Source organism: Zootermopsis nevadensis, unplaced genomic scaffold (assembly GCF_977971745.1).
Source record: "Zootermopsis nevadensis isolate Lab colony 2312 unplaced genomic scaffold, Znev_1.0 Znev_ptg000021l, whole genome shotgun sequence".
NCBI lineage: Eukaryota > Metazoa > Arthropoda > Insecta > Blattodea > Termopsidae > Zootermopsis > Zootermopsis nevadensis.
In genome coordinates, this window is record NW_028259153.1 from 17,285,690 (window position 1) to 17,309,251 (window position 23,562).

The 23,562-nt window shown below is 36.7% G+C and overlaps 3 protein-coding genes across 25 annotated transcripts in view; 2 read left to right on the forward strand and 1 right to left on the reverse strand.

Moving 5' to 3' along the window:
• The window catches only part of Coq6 (ubiquinone biosynthesis protein COQ6, mitochondrial), a 191,650-nt gene that overhangs the window by 35,952 nt on the left and 132,136 nt on the right, over positions 1-23,562 (reverse strand). For 12 of the 14 annotated variants that reach the window (XM_087352245.1, XM_087352244.1, XM_087352241.1 and 9 more), the window contains exons 1-10: positions 16,190-16,441; positions 15,206-15,396; positions 14,583-14,831; positions 3,604-3,711; positions 3,439-3,501; positions 2,564-2,671; positions 1,853-2,055; positions 1,445-1,560; positions 1,046-1,212; positions 415-482 (exon numbers count right to left, since the gene is read on the reverse strand). In XM_087352245.1, the coding sequence (XP_087208371.1) occupies positions 453-482; positions 1,046-1,212; positions 1,445-1,560; positions 1,853-2,055; positions 2,564-2,671; positions 3,439-3,501; positions 3,604-3,711; positions 14,583-14,831; positions 15,206-15,396; positions 16,190-16,373 (1,419 nt within the window). In that variant the 5' untranslated portion in view covers positions 16,374-16,441 and the 3' untranslated portion in view covers positions 415-452. Of the gene's footprint in view, positions 1-414; positions 483-1,045; positions 1,213-1,444; positions 1,561-1,852; positions 2,056-2,563; positions 2,672-3,438; positions 3,502-3,603; positions 3,712-14,582; positions 14,832-15,205; positions 15,397-16,189; positions 16,442-23,562 lie in introns of those variants that run through there. The other 2 variants (XM_087352250.1, XM_087352249.1) reach the window with 1 other exon arrangement.
• LOC110840706 (transient receptor potential channel pyrexia) lies at positions 4,455-13,404 on the forward strand. Its single transcript, XM_022085921.2, has 4 exons — positions 4,455-4,632; positions 8,306-8,448; positions 8,879-9,225; positions 10,138-13,404. Exons 2-4 carry the CDS (start codon positions 8,320-8,322, stop codon positions 12,503-12,505), a joined length of 2,844 nt encoding a protein of 947 aa, XP_021941613.1. The 5' UTR covers positions 4,455-4,632; positions 8,306-8,319; the 3' UTR covers positions 12,506-13,404.
• Positions 16,662-23,562, forward strand: part of LOC110840728 (protein FAM161B) — a 37,216-nt gene continuing 30,315 nt past the window's right edge. For 5 of the 10 annotated variants that reach the window (XR_015536031.1, XR_015536030.1, XM_087352229.1 and 2 more), the window contains exons 1-5: positions 16,664-17,938; positions 21,065-21,298; positions 21,428-21,704; positions 22,277-22,434; positions 23,069-23,324. Coding sequence is in view for 7 of the 10 variants with exons in the window: in XM_087352229.1 (XP_087208355.1) it covers positions 16,734-17,938; positions 21,065-21,298; positions 21,428-21,704; positions 22,277-22,434; positions 23,069-23,324 (2,130 nt within the window). In the remaining 3 variants the exon portion in view is untranslated. Of the gene's footprint in view, positions 17,939-18,013; positions 18,246-18,949; positions 19,112-20,237; positions 20,326-21,064; positions 21,299-21,427; positions 21,705-22,276; positions 22,435-23,068; positions 23,325-23,562 lie in introns of those variants that run through there. The other 5 variants (XM_087352231.1, XM_087352232.1, XM_087352233.1 and 2 more) reach the window with 5 other exon arrangements.

Genomic DNA, 23,562 nt, shown 5'->3' on the forward strand with positions numbered 1-23,562 from the left:
TATAGTAATTATTTCATCACGGAAACATGTCTCTCACACCACTTTTCCTATTATATGTCAATGGAAAACTTACTAATGCTATGATGAGATGTACTACAGAAGAAATGGTTTGAGAAATGAGAAGATGGATGAAAAAACACTCAGGCATGAGGAACAACTACTGTCTCTACTATGAGGTTGTCAATTTGGTAACTTGGGTCAAATAGCAAAAAGCAAACAGCAAAAATAACAGTTTTGTCACATTCACATGCTTTATAATGACTAATAAAAATAGAATTATGTCAAATCATCTCAACTTTCTGGCCAAAGATAAGTATGCTCTAAATAGTTCTCAAATCATATAATAATAAAAATAACATTTAAATTTCATTACTTTAATAAGATTTTGCTGACAATGAAGAATCTAGTACTTACATAACCTAACAAATGGCTTTCTTCATGACTCATTGCCTTCAACATGCAGCATGGTTCATTATCATTTTCTGAAAAAAGAAATGGTTACATCAGTTGAAATGCTATGTGAACTTACAGGTAATATTTAAAAATTCAGCCTGTCCTTCAAAGAAAGAACAACATTTCTCCATTATAACCATCAACTGGTTCATGCCTGTTTTCACTGAGAATCATATCCACAAATATGACGCAATACATATGTATTGCCCTGAACACAACTATAATAAAATCCTACCTTAAATAAAAATTAGCCACTGAGTTAATATAAAATATTTATATGGTAATAGAGTTCACTTACCATCTTTCTTCTCATTTAACTCTTGAAAGTAGAGTTTAATTTTTATACCTGACTTTCTTTAGATACATATCAATGTTGTTGCAGTAATCGTTATACTTGATGCACAAACAGAATATAAAAATTGTGGAGTCAGATACAAGAGACCATATGGAAGGACAGAAGAGAACAGAGAAAGCTCTGTCGTGACATGACTCATCCTGGCAGATGATTTTATATGAATCCATATTAAGCTTTCGAAGTTCAATGGGAATATACATTCTGGGTTGTTGATTAGGACATGTTCAACATACTTACCTTAACAGGATTAAGTATATGCGTAAGTTGAAGTCCGAAACTACGTAGAACCACAAGCGGAGTGAGTGTCGTTCCATATAATTTCTGTAAGCCATCAATTGTCAACATCATTGGCAAATTATGTCTTTGTCTCAAAGTCTCATACTTCAAAAGATGAGGCAGACTCCCTGAAAACAAAATTACATTGGGGAGAAAGTTATCAGAGCAAACATTGTAAGATTTTAAATTGTTAGCTCACTTAACCTGAACATATTGCAACACATGCAATATATACAGGTATGAGCATTATGAATGCCAAGTTTCAAAGAATGTCCATGGAAACTTTGTGTACTCTCATAGCAAGAAGAGCATCAACCATGGAATTATCCAAATTTCAAAGAACTGAACTGAGCCACCTACCAAGTAAACTGCCATTGAATACTGCTTCAGAGAGCAACTCGGAAAGGCAACGGACATCTCCAAACCCCAAGTTAACTCCTTGACCAGCCAATGGGTGAACCCTGTGGGCTGCATCTCTGAAAATATTCAAGATGACCAGTCTTAGTAAAGTAAAACTTGCTTACAATGGAATCCAATTTGAAAATTTAATAAATAAATAACTTCACAATATTCAGTTTCCATTATGAAGGTTAAAACCTGTAAAATATTTTCAAATATTAAGATGCATTTAAGAATGTTTTACTTTTGTTCTCTGATTTTAATGGAGTTATTAAATATCCCTTGTACAAACATTTGTATGGACAAGTGGCTAGTAGATTTAACTTGTACTTACAGAGTACTGGTAATCAAGACATTCTGTTCACTCACCCAACCAATGCAACTCCTTTACCGACATAGCGTGTAGCATGACCAAACCCAAGAGGGAAAGCAGCTCTACTGCCCTCTACGACACTGGATACACTTGGGTGCAGCTGTTGCACAGTACTGGACCTCTCAAACAGTGATTCAAGTAATCCATTGAATCTCTGCGTTGCTACATCAACGATCTTATCTCGAGGAAGTTTCTTCCACTGTAAATTCATTTAAAAATGTTCCACACAACCACATTTTGTCTCCACCAAATGTTGCAGCTGAGTGGTGAGCATTCCTGCTCCAAGCTTGAACCCAACATCTTTGGCTCTTCAGATAATTTTTATTCAAAATAAACATATATTGTTGTATTAGATAACAATGAGTGGAGTGAGATACTACTTTTATTTTTTTTTCAATATTAATCACACTGAAAAATGTTAAAAATAAAAGTTGGAGACCTTAATGGCATCTACATTTTATGTTATATACAAATTTTTTTGTGCAGTAAGCTGTTTGAGTTACGTGTAAAGCAGGGTTACCTTGGACCTATACAAACCAAAATTAAATTCAACTGATGACTTTTGGTGTACAGCCACCTAATACCAAATTTAATCAATATCTTTAAATGGGCTTTGAGATTAAATAACTAGGCAGAAAACTGGAATAAAACAACCTCCACTAAAACTATATTCTAAATCACACTGTGTGAGGACAGGTTTAACTTACTAACGCATCATTGAGGGAATCCACAAATCTTTCATTTGAGAAACTTAGGAGCTCCTTCGCATGCTCAATGGATGTTGACCAGACCAATGAACTCAATTCATCTGTAAGCTGACAAGAGAACAGATTTATTACTATGACTTTGGATTAACAATAAGTGTTGGTATTGTATATTTTAAGGTTCTAAAGGACTTCCTTACTGCTCCTCCTACTAGTCAATAAGTCACCAGACAAATTTTTAGATCAAGTAATGTCCGTTATCATACCACCAAAAATATTCTGTGTGGTAGTTAAAGTGACATTAAAATATTAGAATGCTGGCATGTAGGCAAAAGATTAAGGGAAATACAATTTTCTTACTGTTTTTGTTCATCACTTTGTGAATTATCCATTACTTTGTTTCAGCTGTTTTCATACACGTAAATTGCTAAGAGCTGACAACAGTAGACTCCTTCTTCACCATGCCTGTCACTTGTAACCAACTTTAACTGTAATAACACTGACAGACTCACTTATAAATCTAATAATTGTATACCAAAATTTGTAAAACTTCTTTTTGAATGGATCCATCCCAATGAGTTTAATTTTAATACTCATGTAATAATTTAATAGTATCAATTTACATACACATTACCACCTGAATATAACCTTAAGCTGAAACACTGGGTGGGCCTTGAATAATACATTTATTTATATATATTTCATTTGAGGGTCCCAATTCTGAAAGAGATTAACAGCCTTGTTTATCAACAGAATGAAAGGAAGAAAAAACCTGAATGAGTAAATAATGGAAAAGAATACTCCATTCAAACTCTGATCTAATTTGTATTTATACTGTACTTATTATGTATTCATTCCACAACCTGATGACAACTTACCGGTAAAAGGGCAACTGGCCCAGTAGGTAGGAATCGTTGCCAAGCTACCACATTCTCAGTTGGCTGAAAAACAAACATTTATTACTTAAGTTTAAACACCTCCCACAGGCACATCAATTTTATTACATTGTTCAGAGACATAACAAAACTATAATGTGTACGTACCTCAGATAATTTCAGTGTAGCTACTACTCCCATCTGGTTATAATTCCATGATAAATATTTAATTCCCATTGCCTTACGAACCTGGGAATTGGCCCCATCAGCTCCAATCTAGAAAACAAATTTTATTATCATGTAATCTATGTGCAATATGTCCAATGAAAAACACTTATACTGTTTGCGACTGTAATCTTCCAACTTGCTGGGTGAGGAAGTAGGAAAGACAGAGTCTGCCTTTAACGCTTCGGACTTCCTGCATTCCTTACAAGTCCCAAGATTACATTCGCGAACAGTGTGTGTATCTTTTTACCAATCTGTACACATTTAACCTCCAAATTCTAAGGTGTAATGAATCAATGCCAATTCAGACATATAGTACCACAAGTTTCAAGCTTCAGAGACCCATGAGAACATTTAATCGCAAATATCAGGCAAAGAGTATAAATCGAGATGCTTCTCGTTATGCAATTTTTCCATACAAGTGTTCGCCTTTTTCTGTCCATTGTTCGAGACCCGGCGACGGCAGATTCGTGTGTTCTTAGTTCCTCTAAACAATGATGTTACAGACCGACTCGGCCTCCATGAAGATTGCACGTGTGTCATTCTACATCGATACGTCATTAGCAAGACTCGAAGAATTACGCCAAGTTCTACTCTCCAAACTAAAACTTCCCAGTCAAAGGCAATACCTAGGAAAAGTGTCCCCACTCTCATGAACAGGGGTTCTTTACAGTGTTAATAGCAATCATGAAGCAACTCGCGTTTATAAAAGAGTTAGCATTTTCGGTACAATAGCAACAGAGTAGGCCCTTTGAAGTTCAGTATTACCAGCACAATCTTTACGCATAGAATTTCATCAGTAGACTGGAACGAACGCTTAATTCACTCTCGGCTTGTGTTCTGGACCGTGTTCATTTTGATAAGAGCAGATTTTGGAACGCTAAACCCAGCCAATCCTATAAATAGCGGACCCACTCCAGCAGCTGTGGCAGTTTGCTTTCAGCTCGGGTACGAGTGAGATTCTTGAAACAGGTAAGTCGGGGAGACAGGATAACATTAGCATTGATATTACAGAAACACAACACGAGTTCCAGCGATGACAGTGACAAACATCAAGTTTTCGTACCAGAACGGAATTTTCCTCAGAAGTAAACAGTTATAATTCACAACCACGTAAGTTCGCAACATACAGTTGGCACTATATATTTATTCTTGAAGGTGAATTATTTAAAACACCCTTTTCAATTGCATACGGTGTGAATCGTCGAATGATAAGTTGATTAAGAATTGCCCAAAAATTATGTGGAAGTAAGCGATCGTGGCCTTTAAAGTACTATCCTAAAGGGTTGCTTGAAGCCCGAAAAACCCTTCATCAGGGTAGCTGACCTCCGTCACGAGATTATAAACTGGGCCGTTATTGAATACAAAGCGTGATTTCCATGCTGATAAGTTCCTATTAGCCTTTAAAATGTTACATGAGAAAATATGTTCTTACAAAATTATGAACATTCAGATTAAAGTACATCAGTTTAATTGAAGTAATAACCAAAGTTTCAGAAATACTTGCTGCCTCAAACATTAGGGCGATGAGTGACAATGTACCATCGTCCTCATGATGGAGGCAAGTACCTTTGAAACGTCGGTAAATTTCTACCAGATTACATGTCGTAATAACCCAGAAGACCGCCATCTTCAGGGAGGAAAACCGGCCTCTGATCCGAAAATCGAACCTGGGGCATCCAAGAATAGTGTTAAATGGATCTTAGTGAAATAGGATTCATCTGGCTGGAGATGGGGACGACTGACGGGCTGTCGTGAATCGCGAATCGGTGCGATTATTACTCGGGCGCATGTATCAGTGGTAACTTCTTGTAAATATTTAATTAAATACAGCATTTCGCCAAATACCACAGGATTGAATTCGAGGGCGAGTTCTTTATGTGCGGAAACACAGTGGAAGGTTATACGAGTACCAACTGCAAACAGAAACACGAATACAAGACTTGCATTATTCAACTTCAAGAAATTTGCAAGCGATGCCTCCTTTTATCGCAGTGTTTCTCAGACCAGTACAGAGACAGCATTGTAAAATGCAGCATACATTATACTGCGCCCGAATATAAATCACTGCTTTAAAACTAGAAACGTCTTCCGTTCTTAATTTCCTTCTAGCAACCAAATAGTATGTGTTGAATATTGCTAGTTTGCTCGCGACCTAACTACAGACGTTTATTTCCGTTCTATGGCGGAACATTCCTGATAATTTACATGTTTGCGTCAAGTCTTTGTGCATAACGTTTAATTACGAATGTTCAATGTGGGTGTACATGATATATTATGGATTTTAATTCTACATAACTTTTGCATTGTATATAATCACGCGACATTTGGTATGGGGTTTTCACCAAAACCAGGACGTTCATGTTCGAGCTTTATGTATTCGTAAACACGGTTCACGAGTTAATTAGTTGGCAACAGACAGGCAGATGGAGATTACACCGTAGGACGCGTTAAATACATTAGCCCGTCTGTGCAAGCGCGGAGCGACGCCATAAATTAAAGACAGTGTGGGAGAAAACGGAAAAATTTCACGCTTGTTCCAACCAACCGTCTATTTCATACTACAACCGAAAATTCTGTGAAGAACTTACAGTTTTCGTGAATAAAAATTCCGATTATGTTAAATTTGCAAGACAGGACCTCGGAGTGTAACATAACGCATAAGAAAAGGTTTCGCACAAACTTGCACGTTCGTCCCTTGAACTTCCACATTCCTACCTCAAGTGGTTCCGTAGTTATCGTCGTCAAAAATAGCCGACATCTAAATATGAATTTCGCAGCTGATACGCTCTTTCACGTCAAAAAATTCAAACAAATGTCGCGTTCCTTTCCGGTATCTATTACCAAGCAAAATATCACGAGCCTTTAATAAGCGGCAGTACTGTCGCCCCCACCTCAGAAGTTAGCATGACTGATAGTTATAATCGACTAAACAGACTGAGTCCAATGACAAGCCTCTGAAAGCGGAATTTCAGAATGGAAATTATGAATAGTTTCAATTGACGTCATCAGTCGCCATCATTGGGATACAGAAAGCGCAACATCTCACAAGACAGCCATCTTCATACTCGTCCCCATCATCCTCCTTTATTGTATCATCCTAATGTTCTTAAACGCCCTCAGATTAAAACGCCATTCAGAGAGAAATTTAATAAGAATTAACAAAAAGTTATTATCCGAACTCACTCCTTGGTTTATGGCGAAGAAAAATTTTCATGGAAATTCTGAGTGCCTAAATGACTTTAAAATGCAATCGCATTCAAGTGGAGCTGCGACACTACAAGAATTTCTCCAGAAGAAGCCTGTTTGGTTTTCTTCACTCCACAGTTCACAAGTTGCGTCATTTCCTGAAACAGAGCGCTCGTGCTATTATTTTGGGAACTTTCAAACAAGGCACTTCGGCTACACGCAGTATGCAATTAAAAGCAGGCCATGAATGTGGGTGGCAGAAACCAAATATTGTTTTATCTCCACTGTGCATGGTCTTTCCTGAAAGGCGAACAGCCACTTGACAGGACAAAAAGTTCCTACGTATGAACACGTAAACTAACCGTACTCCTTTTCAAGTTGCGAAGGGTGAAACTGGACTGTTTTCTGGTTTAAATACGGAACTAATATCTTTATTGCTTAGCGTAGTTGAAAACATTCGACGACTATTTTCTGAAATATATTATAATTTACTTGTATTTGAGTAAACACAATCAAGTCCACGGCTTCACACCCTATTCCGGTAAGATCTATTTTAAAATTATCCTACGGCCAGGTTTTCCGTTCATATTTTCCGACTAAAATTTATATGCACTTCTAATTGGCCTGATACGTGTTCCGAGAATTTTATCTTCGATTTAATCGCCCTAACAATGATATAAATATGATTACCTCTGATTGTATATTAATTACTGACGAAAACGATTAAGAATCGCTACACTGGCTCTGTCAGTATAAAACATACACACACAAACAAAAACGAAAAAAATAACTACTACCTCAAATTGTCCATTCATGTGCTACAGTATTTATGCACCTTTGGGACATATGAACGTAGCCGTAAATAGCATGATAACATTAATAGAGATCCTAAAGAAACCGGGTTGGAGAATGTGAACTAGATTCATCTCGATCAAGAATCGGGGCCAGAGGCGGGCTCCTGTGAACACGATGATGGACCTTTGGGCTCCACAAACAACGGGGAATTCTTGAGTAGCTGAGCTTATCAAGGACTCCGTTCCAAGCGGTTAGTGCTGGTTATGGATTCTATTTGAAGATCTCGAAACAAACCCAATTAGTCAGAATTAACAGTCTAATAAGAACAGGCAGTTTCGCGGGTCCAAAAAGTGTATCGTTTCAATTTTCTCCTAGAGATTTCGTTCAACTGTGACAAAACCTCGCACGTCACACAACAGGAGTTCAAATGTTAAACTGCTTTACGATTTTGAAAATGAATTTGATGGAAGTGTCTGCTTTTTTACAATCGACGTGGCCTGTAACAGTCTGTTTAGCCACGATTCTCAGACACGCAGCTTCAAAGTCAATAAGTTGGCTGATGTTTGGAAAACAGGTTGTGATCATAGAAGATGGAGGAATTATCGTTCATAGATTTATTCTAGTTATCACAGGAAGCGGTCGCCGTTCTTCCTGTTTCCAGATCACCGTCCCAGAATGCATCAGCGGAGTGATGGGCCGCGTAGAAGCACATGCGTCACGACCAAGTCTCTAAACCATTTCAACTCGTCAAAGAATGGGATGGAGATGGGACGGCTAAATTACAGAGCTTCGCGTAAGCAGAAGGTACGTGACAACCACAATAACGGATTCCACTTAAACTTGTTGGGGCATAATGAGGTATCATCGGGCACACGCGGCGGCGAGACCGTCTTCTGGGGTATTGCGCAGTGTGGCGCCCACTCACAATATCCCATCAAGGACTTAAAGGATTTTCATGGAATTTCACACTGAAAAGTTCTAATAATATTTGTGTAATTTAGGTTTAAATTGGATAGAAATAAGTAACATTTTACATGAAGACTTACATGCTTTTCTGCAAGCATCCTGGGTATCAACTCCCCCCAAAACTTTTTTGGAATGAAAAATGTTTCAAGCAGAAGTTGTAGAGAACAATTTTAACACACCAAATATTTGAACTCTGTAATAGTCTATTAAAAACCTAACAGGTCTAGTCTTCTGAAACCTAAACTGGACCATTTTACTTTCTGGTCAGGAATCAAGGTTGCGGTGGGTTGATGAGGACACAGAGATAGATATGGAACAAAGCAGCATCTCTAGTGAAGAAGCGGCTGGTTCTGGTTCAGACAGCGAACTTAGAGTTGGAGCACGGCAAGCACAAGACATCTGGAATAGACAAGAAGTGGAAGATGGGCTGAAGGCCCTGCCTGGAAGCGAAGAGATTTCCACACTGTTGGAATTAGGAGAGGAGGCTGGTTTGGTGAAGCATATTAATGGACAGACTACAGGACTTCTGATGGCCTCCTGGAGAGGCAATGCTCACATGCTGACCACTCTGCTGGACTTTGGAGCATCACCCAGTGTGACAGATGCTGAAGGAAGGTACATATGGTTTTCATTCTCACACCAACAACATAATCCATCATCAGATGTACCAAACAGGTTTCATAATGGTGCTATGCATATACATAACAGGGCTGAACAATTCCTGTGACCTCACTTGCCTTAGCATCCTGCTGCTACCTAAAATTCTAACTTCATGTAACAGAATTCAGCAGTATTACTTTCTTCAGGTTACAGAAATCAAACAGTCACAGATGGTTAACAAGAGGTGGTTCTCCAGATACAGAGCTAAGAACAGAAATAAGGTGTGAGGGTGTAGACAGGATTCAACTGGTACAGTACAATACAAATCAACACAAATCTTTTATCTGCTTCCCTGATACACCTCATTTCCACGTAGTCTAGGAGAGAGTTCTTGTTAACATGCTAATAATCCTCGGATTCATAAAAGGCAAAGAATTTTTTTACTGCCTGATTCACTAACAAATTCTAAAGAAAGACTATGCTCCATGGAGTCACTTATTTTGTAAAGAAACTACTTTAGGACAATAAAACTGAGGGGTCACTACTGTAACTATCAAAAAAGAGCATTTGCTAACAGCTATTTCAATGCTCTTCAAAAAAGTCTTGTAGTTCTTACGTAAATATAATTTTTTTCAGATCATCAGATGACCAATTTAGCACTGTCCCTATAAGTTTTGGTCAACTCCTAAAATTTTAATTAACTTGTCCATCCTTTCTTCCAACTGTTTAAATTCAGTGCAATCTCCCAAACTGCCTTAACCTACATAGCTGCTTTTCACTGTATGACTGGAGAGCATCTCAGTCCAGAATATGTTTGTCAAGAATGCAACCATATACCTCTTGAATACAAAGCAAGATTGTTAATCATTATACTGTAATACTTAACTGTATACCTAACATTATCAATTAAATTTCAAATTGTTCTAGGACTTCATTACATCTAGCTTCGTGTGCCACAGATGCAGACTGTGTAAACATTCTTCTGGAACATGGAGCACCAGTACAAGTGTGGGACGCTCACCATCGAGCTACACCACTGCACTGTGCTGCTAGTGTAGGTAACATAACAAGCCTTCGTCTTCTCTTGAAAGCTGGAGCAGATATAAATGCAGGGCTAGCAGGAAGAAGTGCACTGCATTATGCAGTACAAAGCTCTGCCATTGACTGTGTTAGGGAACTGCTGAAAACTGGTGCCAATCCCAACACACCTCAGGTATACACAGAAACACCTCTCCATGTGGCAGCAGCCATGGGCTCTGCAGTATGTGTTCGTTTGCTGTTAGAGCACGGTGCAACTGTACAGGTCCAATTTGGACCCTGGAAAACAACAGCGTTACATCTTGCAGCTGAAGATGAAAATGCAGAGTGTTCAAAACTGTTGTTAGATGCTGGTGCAGAAATCAATGCACAAAACCATCGTCATCAGACACCTCTCCACATCGCAGCAATATCCCAGTCTGGTGAGACACTTGAGCTGCTGTTACAACGTGGAGCTAACCCTAATGCTGAAGATACTGATGGTCGAACACCACTGCACAGTGCCATTGTGAAGATATATCGCTCATGTGAATGTGTGCGTTTACTCCTTGATGCTGGAGCCAGTGTTAACAAACCTGATGCATTTGGATATACACCCCTGCACATTGCAGCACTCAATGAAATATCAAGCTGTGTTTATCTGCTACTGACCTATGGTGGGGATGTGACAGCAAGGACAAATGGAGGAGTGTCAGCATTGTCTTTCATTGTCCGCCGCACTCCAGATATCCTGCCAAGGATATTGTCTCAACTGGATGCTTCTATCAAACTCCATGATCATGAAATTGGAGATGTCGATTGTGAACTAAAGCTAGATTTCCACATCCTGGTGCCGAGTGTTGAGCGTGGGGAGAGTGGACTGCTACTAACATTCATAGAAGTTGGCCAACGACACATCTTGAAACATCCATTGTGTGAAATATTCCTCTTCTTGAAGTGGAAACGAATTAGAAAATTTTTCCTTTTAAGCCTTTTGTTTCATACAATCTTTGTGCTGCTCTATTCAGGCTATATGGTGGGCGTATTTCTGAGAAACTGTCCGATGGCAGAGTCAAATGAAACTCAGGATAGTGAGAACATATGTGGTATTCTCATGGTGGTGAAAGTGACAGGCTATGTACTGCTAGCTTTTGACACGTTACTGATAGCAAAAGAACTGTTTCAAATGGCTCACAGCTGGGCAGGCTATGTGACCCACTGGGAGAACTGGCTCCAGTGGCTCATCATAATCAGTGTTTTCCCATGTGTGCTGCATCATCATAGTGCTGATGATGTAAGCCAAGATGTTCTCACTTGGCAGCATCATGTAGCTGCAATCGGCATCTTCCTCACATGGATAGAGCTTATGATGATTGTAGGACGTTTCCCTATATTTGGACTCTATGTACAGATGTTCACTACAGTTGCTTTAAACTTTGCAAAGTTTCTGTTAGCCTACAGTTGCCTCCTTGTGGCTTTTAGCCTTAGTTTTGGTGTACTCTTCCCCAACTACAAATCTTTTAGAAACGTAGCCTGGGGACTCATGAAAACAGTTGTTATGATGTCAGGGGAACTGGAGTTTGAAGACATTTTCTATGCAACAGAGAGCCCTGTATTGTATCCAATTACAGCCCATCTTATATTCCTTGCATTTGTCCTTCTTGTGACAGTAATCCTGACCAATCTAATGGTAGGCCTAGCAGTAAATGACATCCAAGGGCTGCAACAATCTGCAGGCCTTGATCGTCTTGTCCGTCAGGCTGAACTCGTGGCACATCTTGAGAGTATGCTATTCTCCCGTTTACTTCGTTGTCTACCAAATAAACTGTTAACACTCTGCCATCGCAGTGCCTTGCTAACAATTTCACCATATCACCGATCACTATACATTCGTCCCAATGACCCACGTGAAAGACGTATTCCACGTGAGCTAGTTAAAAATGCATACCATTTAGTGGCCAACAGGAAAGAGAAATCAAGACACAAATTTAGATATAGCTCCACATCATCAGACACTGCAATGAGGTGTTCAGACACTGACTACATAAAAATAGTGTACCCCCATTCAAGGTACTCAGCAAAAAGTGAGACTGAATCATACGGGACCACATGTCCTATTTCCAAGCATCAGCAACATGAACCAACAACAGATCAACTGCTCATCCACATTGCTGCACTAAATGACGAACTTCAGCAGCGTGATATTGCAACAAACCAGCGTTTGAATATATTGACAGATGAGATAAAGGCCCTGAGGAAAGACCTAAAGTCAATATGATGTCATCCTCAGGGGAACATCTATTTGTTTAAATGTTCAGTGCAATGTTTTCATCATTTAAACATTCTGATTCAGAATCACAATCACACACATTTATTTTGATATGTAACCTTTTAAAACATAAAGTTCGTCTAAATAATATTTTGAAATTTAATTCCTACATCAGAGACAACACAGTATAGCTCCATTACAAAGATTGCACAGAATATACCATTTAAGGAAACAAATGGTGTTTATTCTGAGACTCTTACAAAACCCATAATTACACTCTACAGACAAAATTCAGAGTTAATGAATGTTAAGGCAAGTGATACAGTCATAATTTTCTGCATGGTAAAAGTATATGTTAATTATTATCACAGTACAATTCTCTTCAGAAATGTAAAGATTAAAACATAAAACTAAAATCATGCCTGTTGTTTTATTTGGATAAAAAATAATATGTCACTGTGAAGTAAGAGCAGAAATTGAAAGTCTCTGAGAACTATGTGCTAAAAAGAATGTTTTGAACCCAACAGATGTAAAGTAACAAGAAAGAGAGAAAATTATATAATAAAGATCTTCATTATTTATTATTTTTACTCATTATTATCAAGCTGATTGCATCAATATGCTGAGAAAAGAAACAAATAAAAACTGCATATAGAATTTGATTGAAAACCCCTATAAAAATACTGGGAGAATGAGGTTCAGATGGGGAGTTAATACTGAAACTAACCTAGAAGAATTAAGTGTGAACTGAATTCAACTGGCTGTTAGGGTATGGTTCTAACTTTTGTGATGAGTAACAACAGGTTATTTATCAAACTTCTGAGCCATCAACTGCTCAGTGTAGGCTCTGTCTCTGTAAGGGAACCAAGTGCTTGTATCAGACACGTTCATAAATTTTTAACACCTGATCCTTGTATTTTATTCTGTTTGAAGTGTCCACATAGTCCCTTCACCTTCCTAGAACTTTGCACTTTGCAAAATTAATGATTTAGCAAATAATCTTCTACCCAGATGGTACAGAACTATCAAATAGGTCACCCAAACTTCACAGCAAAAATGAAAACATATAGTTCACCAGCGTACAGTTTTCCAAAGGAAACTTTGCTATTCTGCATACCTTATTGGCCTTCATGTTATTTATTTAAATTAAAAGTGTACAGCTCCAAGGCTAATTTTCCTACAGATATCACAATGTAGAGCATTATACACTATTTTTCCTTGAATTTACTAATACTTGCTACATCAGAACTTTTTCCAAATAAAAACTGCAGATATCAGTTACATCTATATTTTATGTCATGAACCACTTTTTCATGAAAGATGTATGAGAGAATTTATAAAATTTAATTACAACTTACACATAGTACACAGAAGAGGAAATATGAAATAAGCCCTTATGCAAAAAAAAGACACCATATGTAAGAACCTGTCATGTAATTAGTGAAGAGTGTGTGAAATACCTGAAGATAGCACAAATTCATGCACAAACACAAACATAAAAGAAATATAAACCAGTGACTGTAGACGGTTAGGAACATAATAAATGGTCACAGTGACAGTTTTTAGTTCAAACCTCCAATACCAAATTTAATCAAAATGCATTCAGTAATTCTGGAGCCAGATGGATAGGTATAAATAAACTTACATTACGTATTTATTTCACGCAGTTTGTGAAAATAATACACAGAAAACAGTGTTCATGAAAAGTCACAGAGCGACATTACATCGCTAGATGTAACTCATGCAAAATACTCTGATAATCACACAGTGAGAAAACATATCTTTCATAAGTTGGTAGAAAACATGCTTAAAATGCTAAGCATCAATCAAATAACCTTAAAAACCGGAAGGTTTATGTACAAATTTAGGCAAGGGTCAATATAACTACATGACTTTTGTCTGGGAATATAGGATTCTTCTGCTCAGCCCCCCCCCCCCCCCCCCCCCCCCATAGAAACGAGTAGTTAAGTTCCTGTAAAATACAAAATTCAAGATATATTTCATATATCTGGGAGTTTCCATTCATTTTTTATACTAATGAACCTGACACTTCATTTTTTTTAGTAATAATGTAAACAACACTTACCAATAAGCTGCAGACATAAGATGGACCATTCTCTAGGTGAACTCGAACATCACAAGTTGTTCCATAGCATTGTGGAAGCTCATATCCCTTTATTTTAGATTCATGCATAACTGTAAGGTTCTCAGTCAGTTCTTTAACCTCTTTGTTGACGGCAGCTAACAACACATCATTTTCCACAATATAAGCAATGTCCTCAGCCATGTCATCATGACTGAATGTTATCATTGCATCTGAACATGCTTCCCACACCTGAAATATACAGATCAGAGAACACCTACTGCAACACATACATGACAGCGGGTCTGTAGTAGTGACACAGTTCTACATACATGCTTCAGTCTCCTATTAGTGAATGAAAGCATTTGTCTGTCAAATGCCAACAAGTTATCGCCATTCTTAGTTTTCCTTTCTCCTTTTCATGGCTTTAAAATCATTGCGAAACAAGATTACTAAGAAGGGATGTTCAGTGAGAAATTTGATAATGAAAGAGTTAATACGAGCCTCCAGTATTAAATGACATGAAAGCTCATTCAGTGAGAAGTTCTTTCATTGTCTGTACAGAGAGTGACAGCTGTGCCACAAAAGTCTGTTTCACATAAATTATGTGCATGCTTTTACTGTACCTGCATCTTCTTTACAGTTTTATATCTTGCACTTGCAATATGTTTCCATGCTCCAATCAACTCCAATAGTGACTTTGTACCACTGTTCAGAGAAGAAACACGATTACTGTACTGAGGCTTTAGGTCCTTGGCTTGCTGTGGGCTTCCTTCCAAAAGCAGAATCTTCTTGCCTGATAATCTTGGTGCTTGAGCTGGAATACCATCATTAACTTTTTAAAACCCAGGGGTAACAAAATGTACTACCACCTTTAAAAATCAGCAACTCTGAATTATGTCCAAATAATGTTATTTATAGGTTTCATACAGTTCTCAGAGTACAGAGCAATTATTTCCTTAAGAAGGACTGACCAACTGGTAATTCAGATGTGTTGCACTTTCTTTGCATTGTAGACTATATTTTTAAATAATATTTCGATGAGATTTGACTTAAACGTTTTAAATAAACAGTAAAACTACAAGATAACAAAATACATCAATATAAAACATGAAGGTGAGATTTCAGGTTCTTATGGTGGCAAGTATAACATTACTGTCTCCTTTCCTGCTGCACCATGTAGTCTGCTTTACTTTCACCAGACTAAATGGTGAAACACCCCAGAAGACAGTCACCTTAATAAATTCTTAAGCCTTCATCAAAGCTACATGTAATGTAGTCTTCTTGGATAATTGGGCTTGTTTTGATAGACTACAAAACGGATATTTTTGGGACTTAAAATTCCAGTCTGCTCCATTCAAGTATGTAAGCTCCTGTGGATAATAGTGAACTCTCCGATTCCGTAAAAGACAAGGAATTTGACCAACTGAGTGACCATTAGTTACTCTATGGCTCTGCTCCATGGATTTAGTTAAAGCACCTTCAAGGCACTGACTCTCTCTGGGAATGAAGATGTTGACGTGTTTCCTTCAAGGCTTAAACTAATTTTAGAATACAATTTAGGCAAAGCTCAATCAATAAACTGGTAAAGAAATTCCACCTGCCCTAACCTAAAGTACATGCCAACGTCGTTCCAACCATCCCTCCGCCAGCAACGACAATATCATAATGCTTGTTTTCATCGCAGAGATTTGTTGACGTAGAACCTTCCCTGAACAGATATGAAATGTTATTTGCGAAAATATTCTTTGTAACATGAATGCAAGAATAAAAGTTTAGCGACTGTTTCATCATCTTCGTCCCTCACTGAACACCTTATTAACTTGCACCTTCTTCTTTTCTCTAACCTCAAACCCAACTTCTTCCAAGGTTTACCAATATCTACATTAAATATGATCCCCAAGGATATTTCTTGGAACAAAAAATTGGCATCAACTAGTAATTATTCTTATATACCCAAAGAGCTCATTTACCTATAGCAATAAGTCATTAGCATACAATAAAACAAGAAATACGAAACCACGTAATTGCTGGTAATAAAATAAGCATTTTTAAATTGTGTACATTATGTTAATGTTGGCTCCATGCTGTTTCCATTTCCATAGCAACTGTTGCTATGACGACAACAACAGCATTTGAGTTTGTTTTTTTGCAATGACAGCAAAACATACGGTCGCTGCCTTCAACCACTCCTGCCTTCAGGTACCAGTTAATCCAGCAAACAAACTACCATTACCTACTTTTGAAAGAAAACGAGTTTCAAATTATTTCGAAAATGATCACATCAACAAGAAAGGATCAAACAAAGGTACGACGAGAAGCTTCGAATTTCTTGTTGGTGCAGACCAGCCATCATCTTCAGACTCCAGAGAAAGGATCTCAGAGACGTCTACACATCAAGATAATACAAATCTCACATTAAAAACCATGGATAAATCAACAGATGACGAATCCCTGCAATCATTTATTGCTTTCTATGAGAGTATTCCAGATTATGGAGATTTAAATCATTTATCAGATCGAGATTTCTATTTGAGACTTCAGAATTTAAAAGCAAAACAAAGAATGTACTTAAAGGATTTAAGTGAAAAAGATTTTGGTATAGTTGGATTGGTGGAAGAAAACAAACTATGTACTAGAAATAAATTGAATAAGAGAACTTCTGTACAATCTGAAACATGGCAGAGACATTACAACGACAGTTTGAATCTTCAAAGCAAAAAGTGTGTCTTGGATGACGACAAAAATACTGTTCCAAATTCTGTTGGATATCAGAGGAAGGTGAAAAAATATTCAGATTCTTCTTATAGTAGTGTGTTCTGGGATAAATTAGACAGTTATAATGACATATCTCCAACAGTCCCTGCAGTATCCTTGGAAGATACCCATAAAATTAGTAGAAGAACTAATCCAAAGTCTGCCATGGAGGTGAATAACTATGTACTGGCTACTGAAGAATCAGAAACAATTTCAGGAATTGATATGGCTTCTAGTCAAGTTCTTGACAAGGAACATAAATTTAAAGGCCCTCTACCTCAACGTACCTCATACAAGATCAAAGTGAAAAGGCCCAATGGCACAAACAAAATTAGAGATACACATACTTCTCCTGCCAATAAAATTGGAACATTGATAGACAGCTCAAATTCCACTATTGACAATTTATGGGATGGTTTCAGTTTTGATGATTATGTATCCAAGGTAGAATTATTTTCTGATTCAGACAGTGAACAAGATGATATGTTAGCTTTAGCAGTTCCACGCAGTGTACCGAATAGTCCTGCTTTAAAACACAACAAAACTGTTGCATGGCAAGAACCAAAGATTACTATTCCGAAACCATTCAACATGACTTTGCGGTAGGTCTAATATAATTTACTTTTATTTTTATTGGGAAGACTCATAACAGAAACTTGACAGGTTTTAGTGCTTAGTAAAGACATGTTTCATGTGAAGCCCTTTATTTTAAGGTAATATAAAGACTTCATAAAAAGGTAAGTTTATTTAGGTTTCCACAGTTGGCACCCATCACATCAATATCAATGGCAGTCATTCCCTCCTTTTCTCACACTCCCATTAGAGTTAAAGTTGTTACTATGCCATGAAAGTATATAAGAGATATGGAGGGTATGGTCCTTATACTCGTGAACTTCTTACTACATGGAGGTGAGTGGTCCGTCTACTTCACACCTCAGTCATTGCCCATTCAATAACTGAGTGGGTCCTAGAGTCTGTCTGGACATGGTGATGAAGAGAACAGTTCTGCTCTTGGCAGAAAATAAGTCCTCAATCATCCAATTCTCACTGATATTTATATCTTACTTCTTGTGTTTGCTTTACAAAAAATAGTACAAAAATGTTGTAATATCAGTGAAGAAGGTTTTATTGTTTGTTTGTGTGTGTGCATGTATGCATGCAAGAACACACATTCGTTTTGATTAAACACAAGGGCTTTCATTAATTGAGCTCAAACTTTAGCTCAATACTGGCACAAAACATGTCAGTATAAGTGATGAAGAAGTTCCTAGCAACTGGTTACATGACAAGTGTAATGATATTAATACTTGACAGGCCAAGACAGTTTATAAATTGATATGTTTTGGTATTTTCATTATTTCATAACATTTAATAGAAACAGAATCTGTTTCCTAAGTATTTATAGATTCTACCATTTCTGTAAATATCTGATCTGGGTAGAAAACTGTACTGTTCAAAACACTTATAGTATTCTTAGCTTCTGATATTAAATAATCAGTAGCCATACATAATTAACTTACATCATTCTTAAATAAGATTATTTGCTTTCCCTAACTGTTTCTTCACAAGATCATAGTAACATCTTGGTACTCTGATTTCATTTTCATATTTAGGGAAGAAGAGGAGAGGAACATAAACTTATTGTGGCATCAGTTATATGGTGGTGACAATTTGGATGAGTCCAAAGAAGAAGCTAAAATCATTAGGGCTCACCCAGTTCCACTTGAATCTCAGTTGCCACGCTTTGATAAAATAATGGCAGAACAAGAAACTAGGTACAGCTGTAATATAGTGCACTAGAAATCACTGATTATCTTAATCACATATTTCACATGCAAGAGAAGACAATTTATGGAAACTTATTTTAAAGTCATAAATTTTTTAAAATTTCAAAACAGAAATCAGAACTTTGAACCAAAACCCTCAGAAAACCACATAATCCAAGAAAAGAGTTCCAAGGAGCAGAAAGGATACAGGCTTATTAAAGACATTAAAAAATAATCAATTTTAATCAACAAACCATTATACAATCAAATTTGGTCTACAAAAACAATTTAAAGTACAAAAATGGAATTGGTACAAAAATACATAATGAATCCACTTGAAAGATAATTTAATTTTTTCATAATGTTTTTAAAAATTCCTAAAAATTTCATATTTAAAATAAAATGTACAGTTCTAGTCTTCACTTTTACATGTATTTTGTTTCCCACAGATAGTCAGAAAAATGGTACTTCTCACTGTCTGTAGGGAACATAATTTTATTATAAAATATCAGTGTTCAATAGTGCATTCAAGCCTGTACAAATTAAGTGGTCCACTGAGTTTCATTACTAGGAAGTCATGTAAACTGTCATTCTGTAACATGGAAAGGTATTGCCAACATATTAAAATCAATGTTAGAAACCATAATTTTGTAGCCCTGATAATACACATGACCATCATCATTGACTTTTAATTAGAGCGGAACAACCAAAATTAGTGTTTCACTGGAGAAAACATGCAGAAGCACAAATAAATACATACACTGCATGCTGGAACAGGATGGGAAATGTATTTCTAATACTTGCATGTGTACTGTTCACAGCTTGCATATACCGTTATTGTGTGCTTGTTCTAACATCATAGGCTATAAAACTGTTTAAATTCATGTCTGTTAATAATGGAGGGGCCTCATGAAATAAAACGTGTATAAACATTTATTCTTATTTGGGGGACAGATCATTGTTGTGTTTTTAGGAAATTTTCAGTTACTGCCTTTCATTTACTAAGTATTATTTCAGAGTTAATTAATTTCTGTGGAACAGCACTTTACACAGCTATGGTGCAATTTTTTTTGTTTAGTTTATGTGTTAACATGTTCATTTTATTATTATATATTTATTGTATATTTTGTTTCAGTTAAATGAACAATTAAACCAAAATCTAAAAGGATTATACTACGACATGTGATGGAATCCAACACGGAGAGCTGAATGCTGTGGACACAGTTCAGTAATTTCATATTGCAAGAATGATTACTTCAACATAATTTTCTAAATAAACGAATACTGCTTTTAATAAATTATACAAATTCACAATTTAGTTAATCCTTGTAATATAATATTAACACCAGTAGCTGTAGGTCCATTTAGGGCTTAACTGATGGGGATGGGGAGGGATATGAAATTAAATGCTAATAAATGCAAGTATATCAATCTCAGACTAAGCAGTCTCAATTTTTATCCCAGATTTTAGTTAATATTAATTTAAATATTTTTTTGATCATGGTATTTACAGTAATTCTTATCCACTTGTCATTCTTATACTGAACACATGTCAATTCTGACATCCTCAATGACATTTTGATGTGCCACTCAGTCCATTACTATTTATTAATGTCAGTTATTAACTAGTGTTAGCATATGTTATCATTGGATTAAAAGGAAGGTTTAAAATAATTCACTTAAAATGAATTAAATTCATTACAGTCATGACATAAAATGTTATGACTGATAGGATGACCTAAATGATTATAAATATAAAATTCTTGAAACATTAAAATGGCTTACAGGTTATCATATATTATTGCAATATAACACTGTAATTTACAAATTCAACAGTGCTATGTTACTTTATGGTAAATGTAGCATTCACAGTGCACATAATGCACACACACTTTAGCACATAATTCTACATGTTACTGTCATTTACTGTGCAGTGTAGAAACTTGCTATCTTTCTGTGTAGGAGGCAGCAAGTGAGGAGACAGTGCATGAATAAACTGAGAGCTCAGATGAAGCCATTTCAATTTACAAAACGTGATGAAGAAAGGAAGCTATTAAGGATGTGTCACTCATCACCAGACTTAAGAGATTTTAGTGACACATTAACAAAACCTAAACCTTTCAAGGCCAAACCAGTGCCAAAGAATTTATTCAGCAGCTATGTATATCAAAAAATGCGAGAAGATGAATACTACAGGTAAAAGTCAAAGCTTAAACTAAATGTAACTGATTGATATACTGATTCCTGAGTTTTAAGTCCTCTCAGATGCTTTAGTTATATGCCATTACCAACATCTAAAGAACTTCAATTGATTGACTGTTTCAGATCTCTAAAAAAGAAGATACGAGCTGAAGAGTTATTAAAGTCTTCCTCTTTACCCCCATCTATGGCAGCTAGGGAGAGGTTGTTCAAAGCTAAAGCACTTTCTGCTGAAGTTTATAACAGCGATTCGGACGGACTAAAGAGAAGAAAACACAAAATCCCAAACTATAAAAAAAGCCATGAACAATTACAGAAAGAGCTGGAAGACAGATGGAATGATAATATTACAACTAGCCCACAACCATTCACACTGAGGACTGCAGAGTTACACAAAAGAAAGGTAGATCAATCAATCTTTGACAGTTTAGTTTTTATGACTTGTGATATTGCCACCATTCTGAAGACAAAATCTAAGTTCAGAACAGGGTACTGATGAAAATATTTGGACCTAAGAAGTATGAAATAACAGAAGGTTATAGAAAACTGCACAGCGAGAAGCTTCATAATATGTACTTTTCACAAAAGATTAAATCAGGAAGGATATGTGAACGTGTAACATGTGGTAAGATAAAAATGCATATCAAATTTTGGTCAGTAATCTTCAAGAGCTGGGATCACTTGGAAAACCTGGCATAGATAGGAGGATAATATAACATGAATTTTAAAAGTAGGGTGTGAGAATGTGGATTGGATTGAACTTGCTCAGAATACATTCTAATTATGAATGTCTCTCAACATTGTAATAAGCCTTTGGGTGCCATAAATATTTGAAATTCTTTCACCACCTGAAAAATTTTCAACTTTCAATAAACATCCTGCAGCATGGAGACAATTACACATTTAGTAAATTTGTCTGTGATGTATTTAGTGTTGGATCCTGCTACTCATTCATTTTTCATTTATTTACTTCAGTCAGCAAAGTTTACTTCTCCAGACGAGAGCTCTGCTGTATCTCCACATGAAGTGTATCCTTATACAGATTCTAGGAGGCATGTTCGATCTCAGTCAGCCTTGGGCATTCCGCTTAATAGAAACAATTTAGCATCAGTGCTAAGGATTCAGTCTTCAAGGTATCAATAACTTATATCTATGTAAGACTTGAGGTTCTCACAGCGGTGAGTATGAAGATATCCGTCTTCTGGGTTATTGCGCTGTGTAGTCTGGTCGATGTTAACCAACGTTTCAGAGGTCATACTGCCTCCGTCATCAGGGCGATGACGGAGGCAGTATGACCTCTGAAACGTTGGTTAACATCGACCAGACTACACAGCGCAATAACCCAGAAGACGGATATCTTCAACTTATATCTATTTAATGTTTAGTATTGCCAGTTACAAACTGACATAACATTACATTTCAAAGCTAATTACAACTACAAATTAATAGTTATATTAAATGAATTATCCATTTCTATACATTAATTTCATCACTTCATATTCTGTAGCTAAAAATATAATTTGTCAGTTACTTCAAAACATGTTGAATGAGGAACACAGACACAAGGGACATGGTGTCATAAACACGACATTATAAAATGAAGAAAGTAGACTAAACACTTATTTTCTCTTGAAGTGTAATTAAGTTTAAATGTGAAGTGAAATATCACCAAACTACTACAGACACATGGTTTTCAGAATTAGTATGTATTTGTGGAAATTCTGTTTTATAGCCCATGCATGTTTGTCTCTTGTTTGTGGGGTTTAGGCAACGCATGGAACGAGAACTGGCAGTAAGACAAGAAGAGAGTAGAAAGAAGGAAGTGGAAAGATTTAAAGCACATGTTACACGTTGTAAACCAGCATGGCAAGCTCTTAACTACAGCACAGAGGAGGACCTGGCTATGCGAATTCAAGCTCGGCGTGAAGAAGAAAGAATTCGTAGAGAAGAATATCAGGAAGACATGCAACTTATGCTCAGTAGAGTCGAGAAAATACCAACACTGTTTGAGAGACAATCACAGGTAGAGTAATAGTGACTACAGCTTCATTCACAGTATTTGACACACATATTTGTTTGTTTGTTTATATTAGCAAAATCTTTTATCATCTGAATTTCCCAACCATATGTTCTGTGCACTCCTGCTTTCCCATCGTATTACATAAAAAATCCATTTGTCTCAGTAGTTTTTTACACCCTCCATCTTTTATCTGGTTGCTAGGTGACTATAACCAGTTTCTTATATTGAATAAAGTGATTTA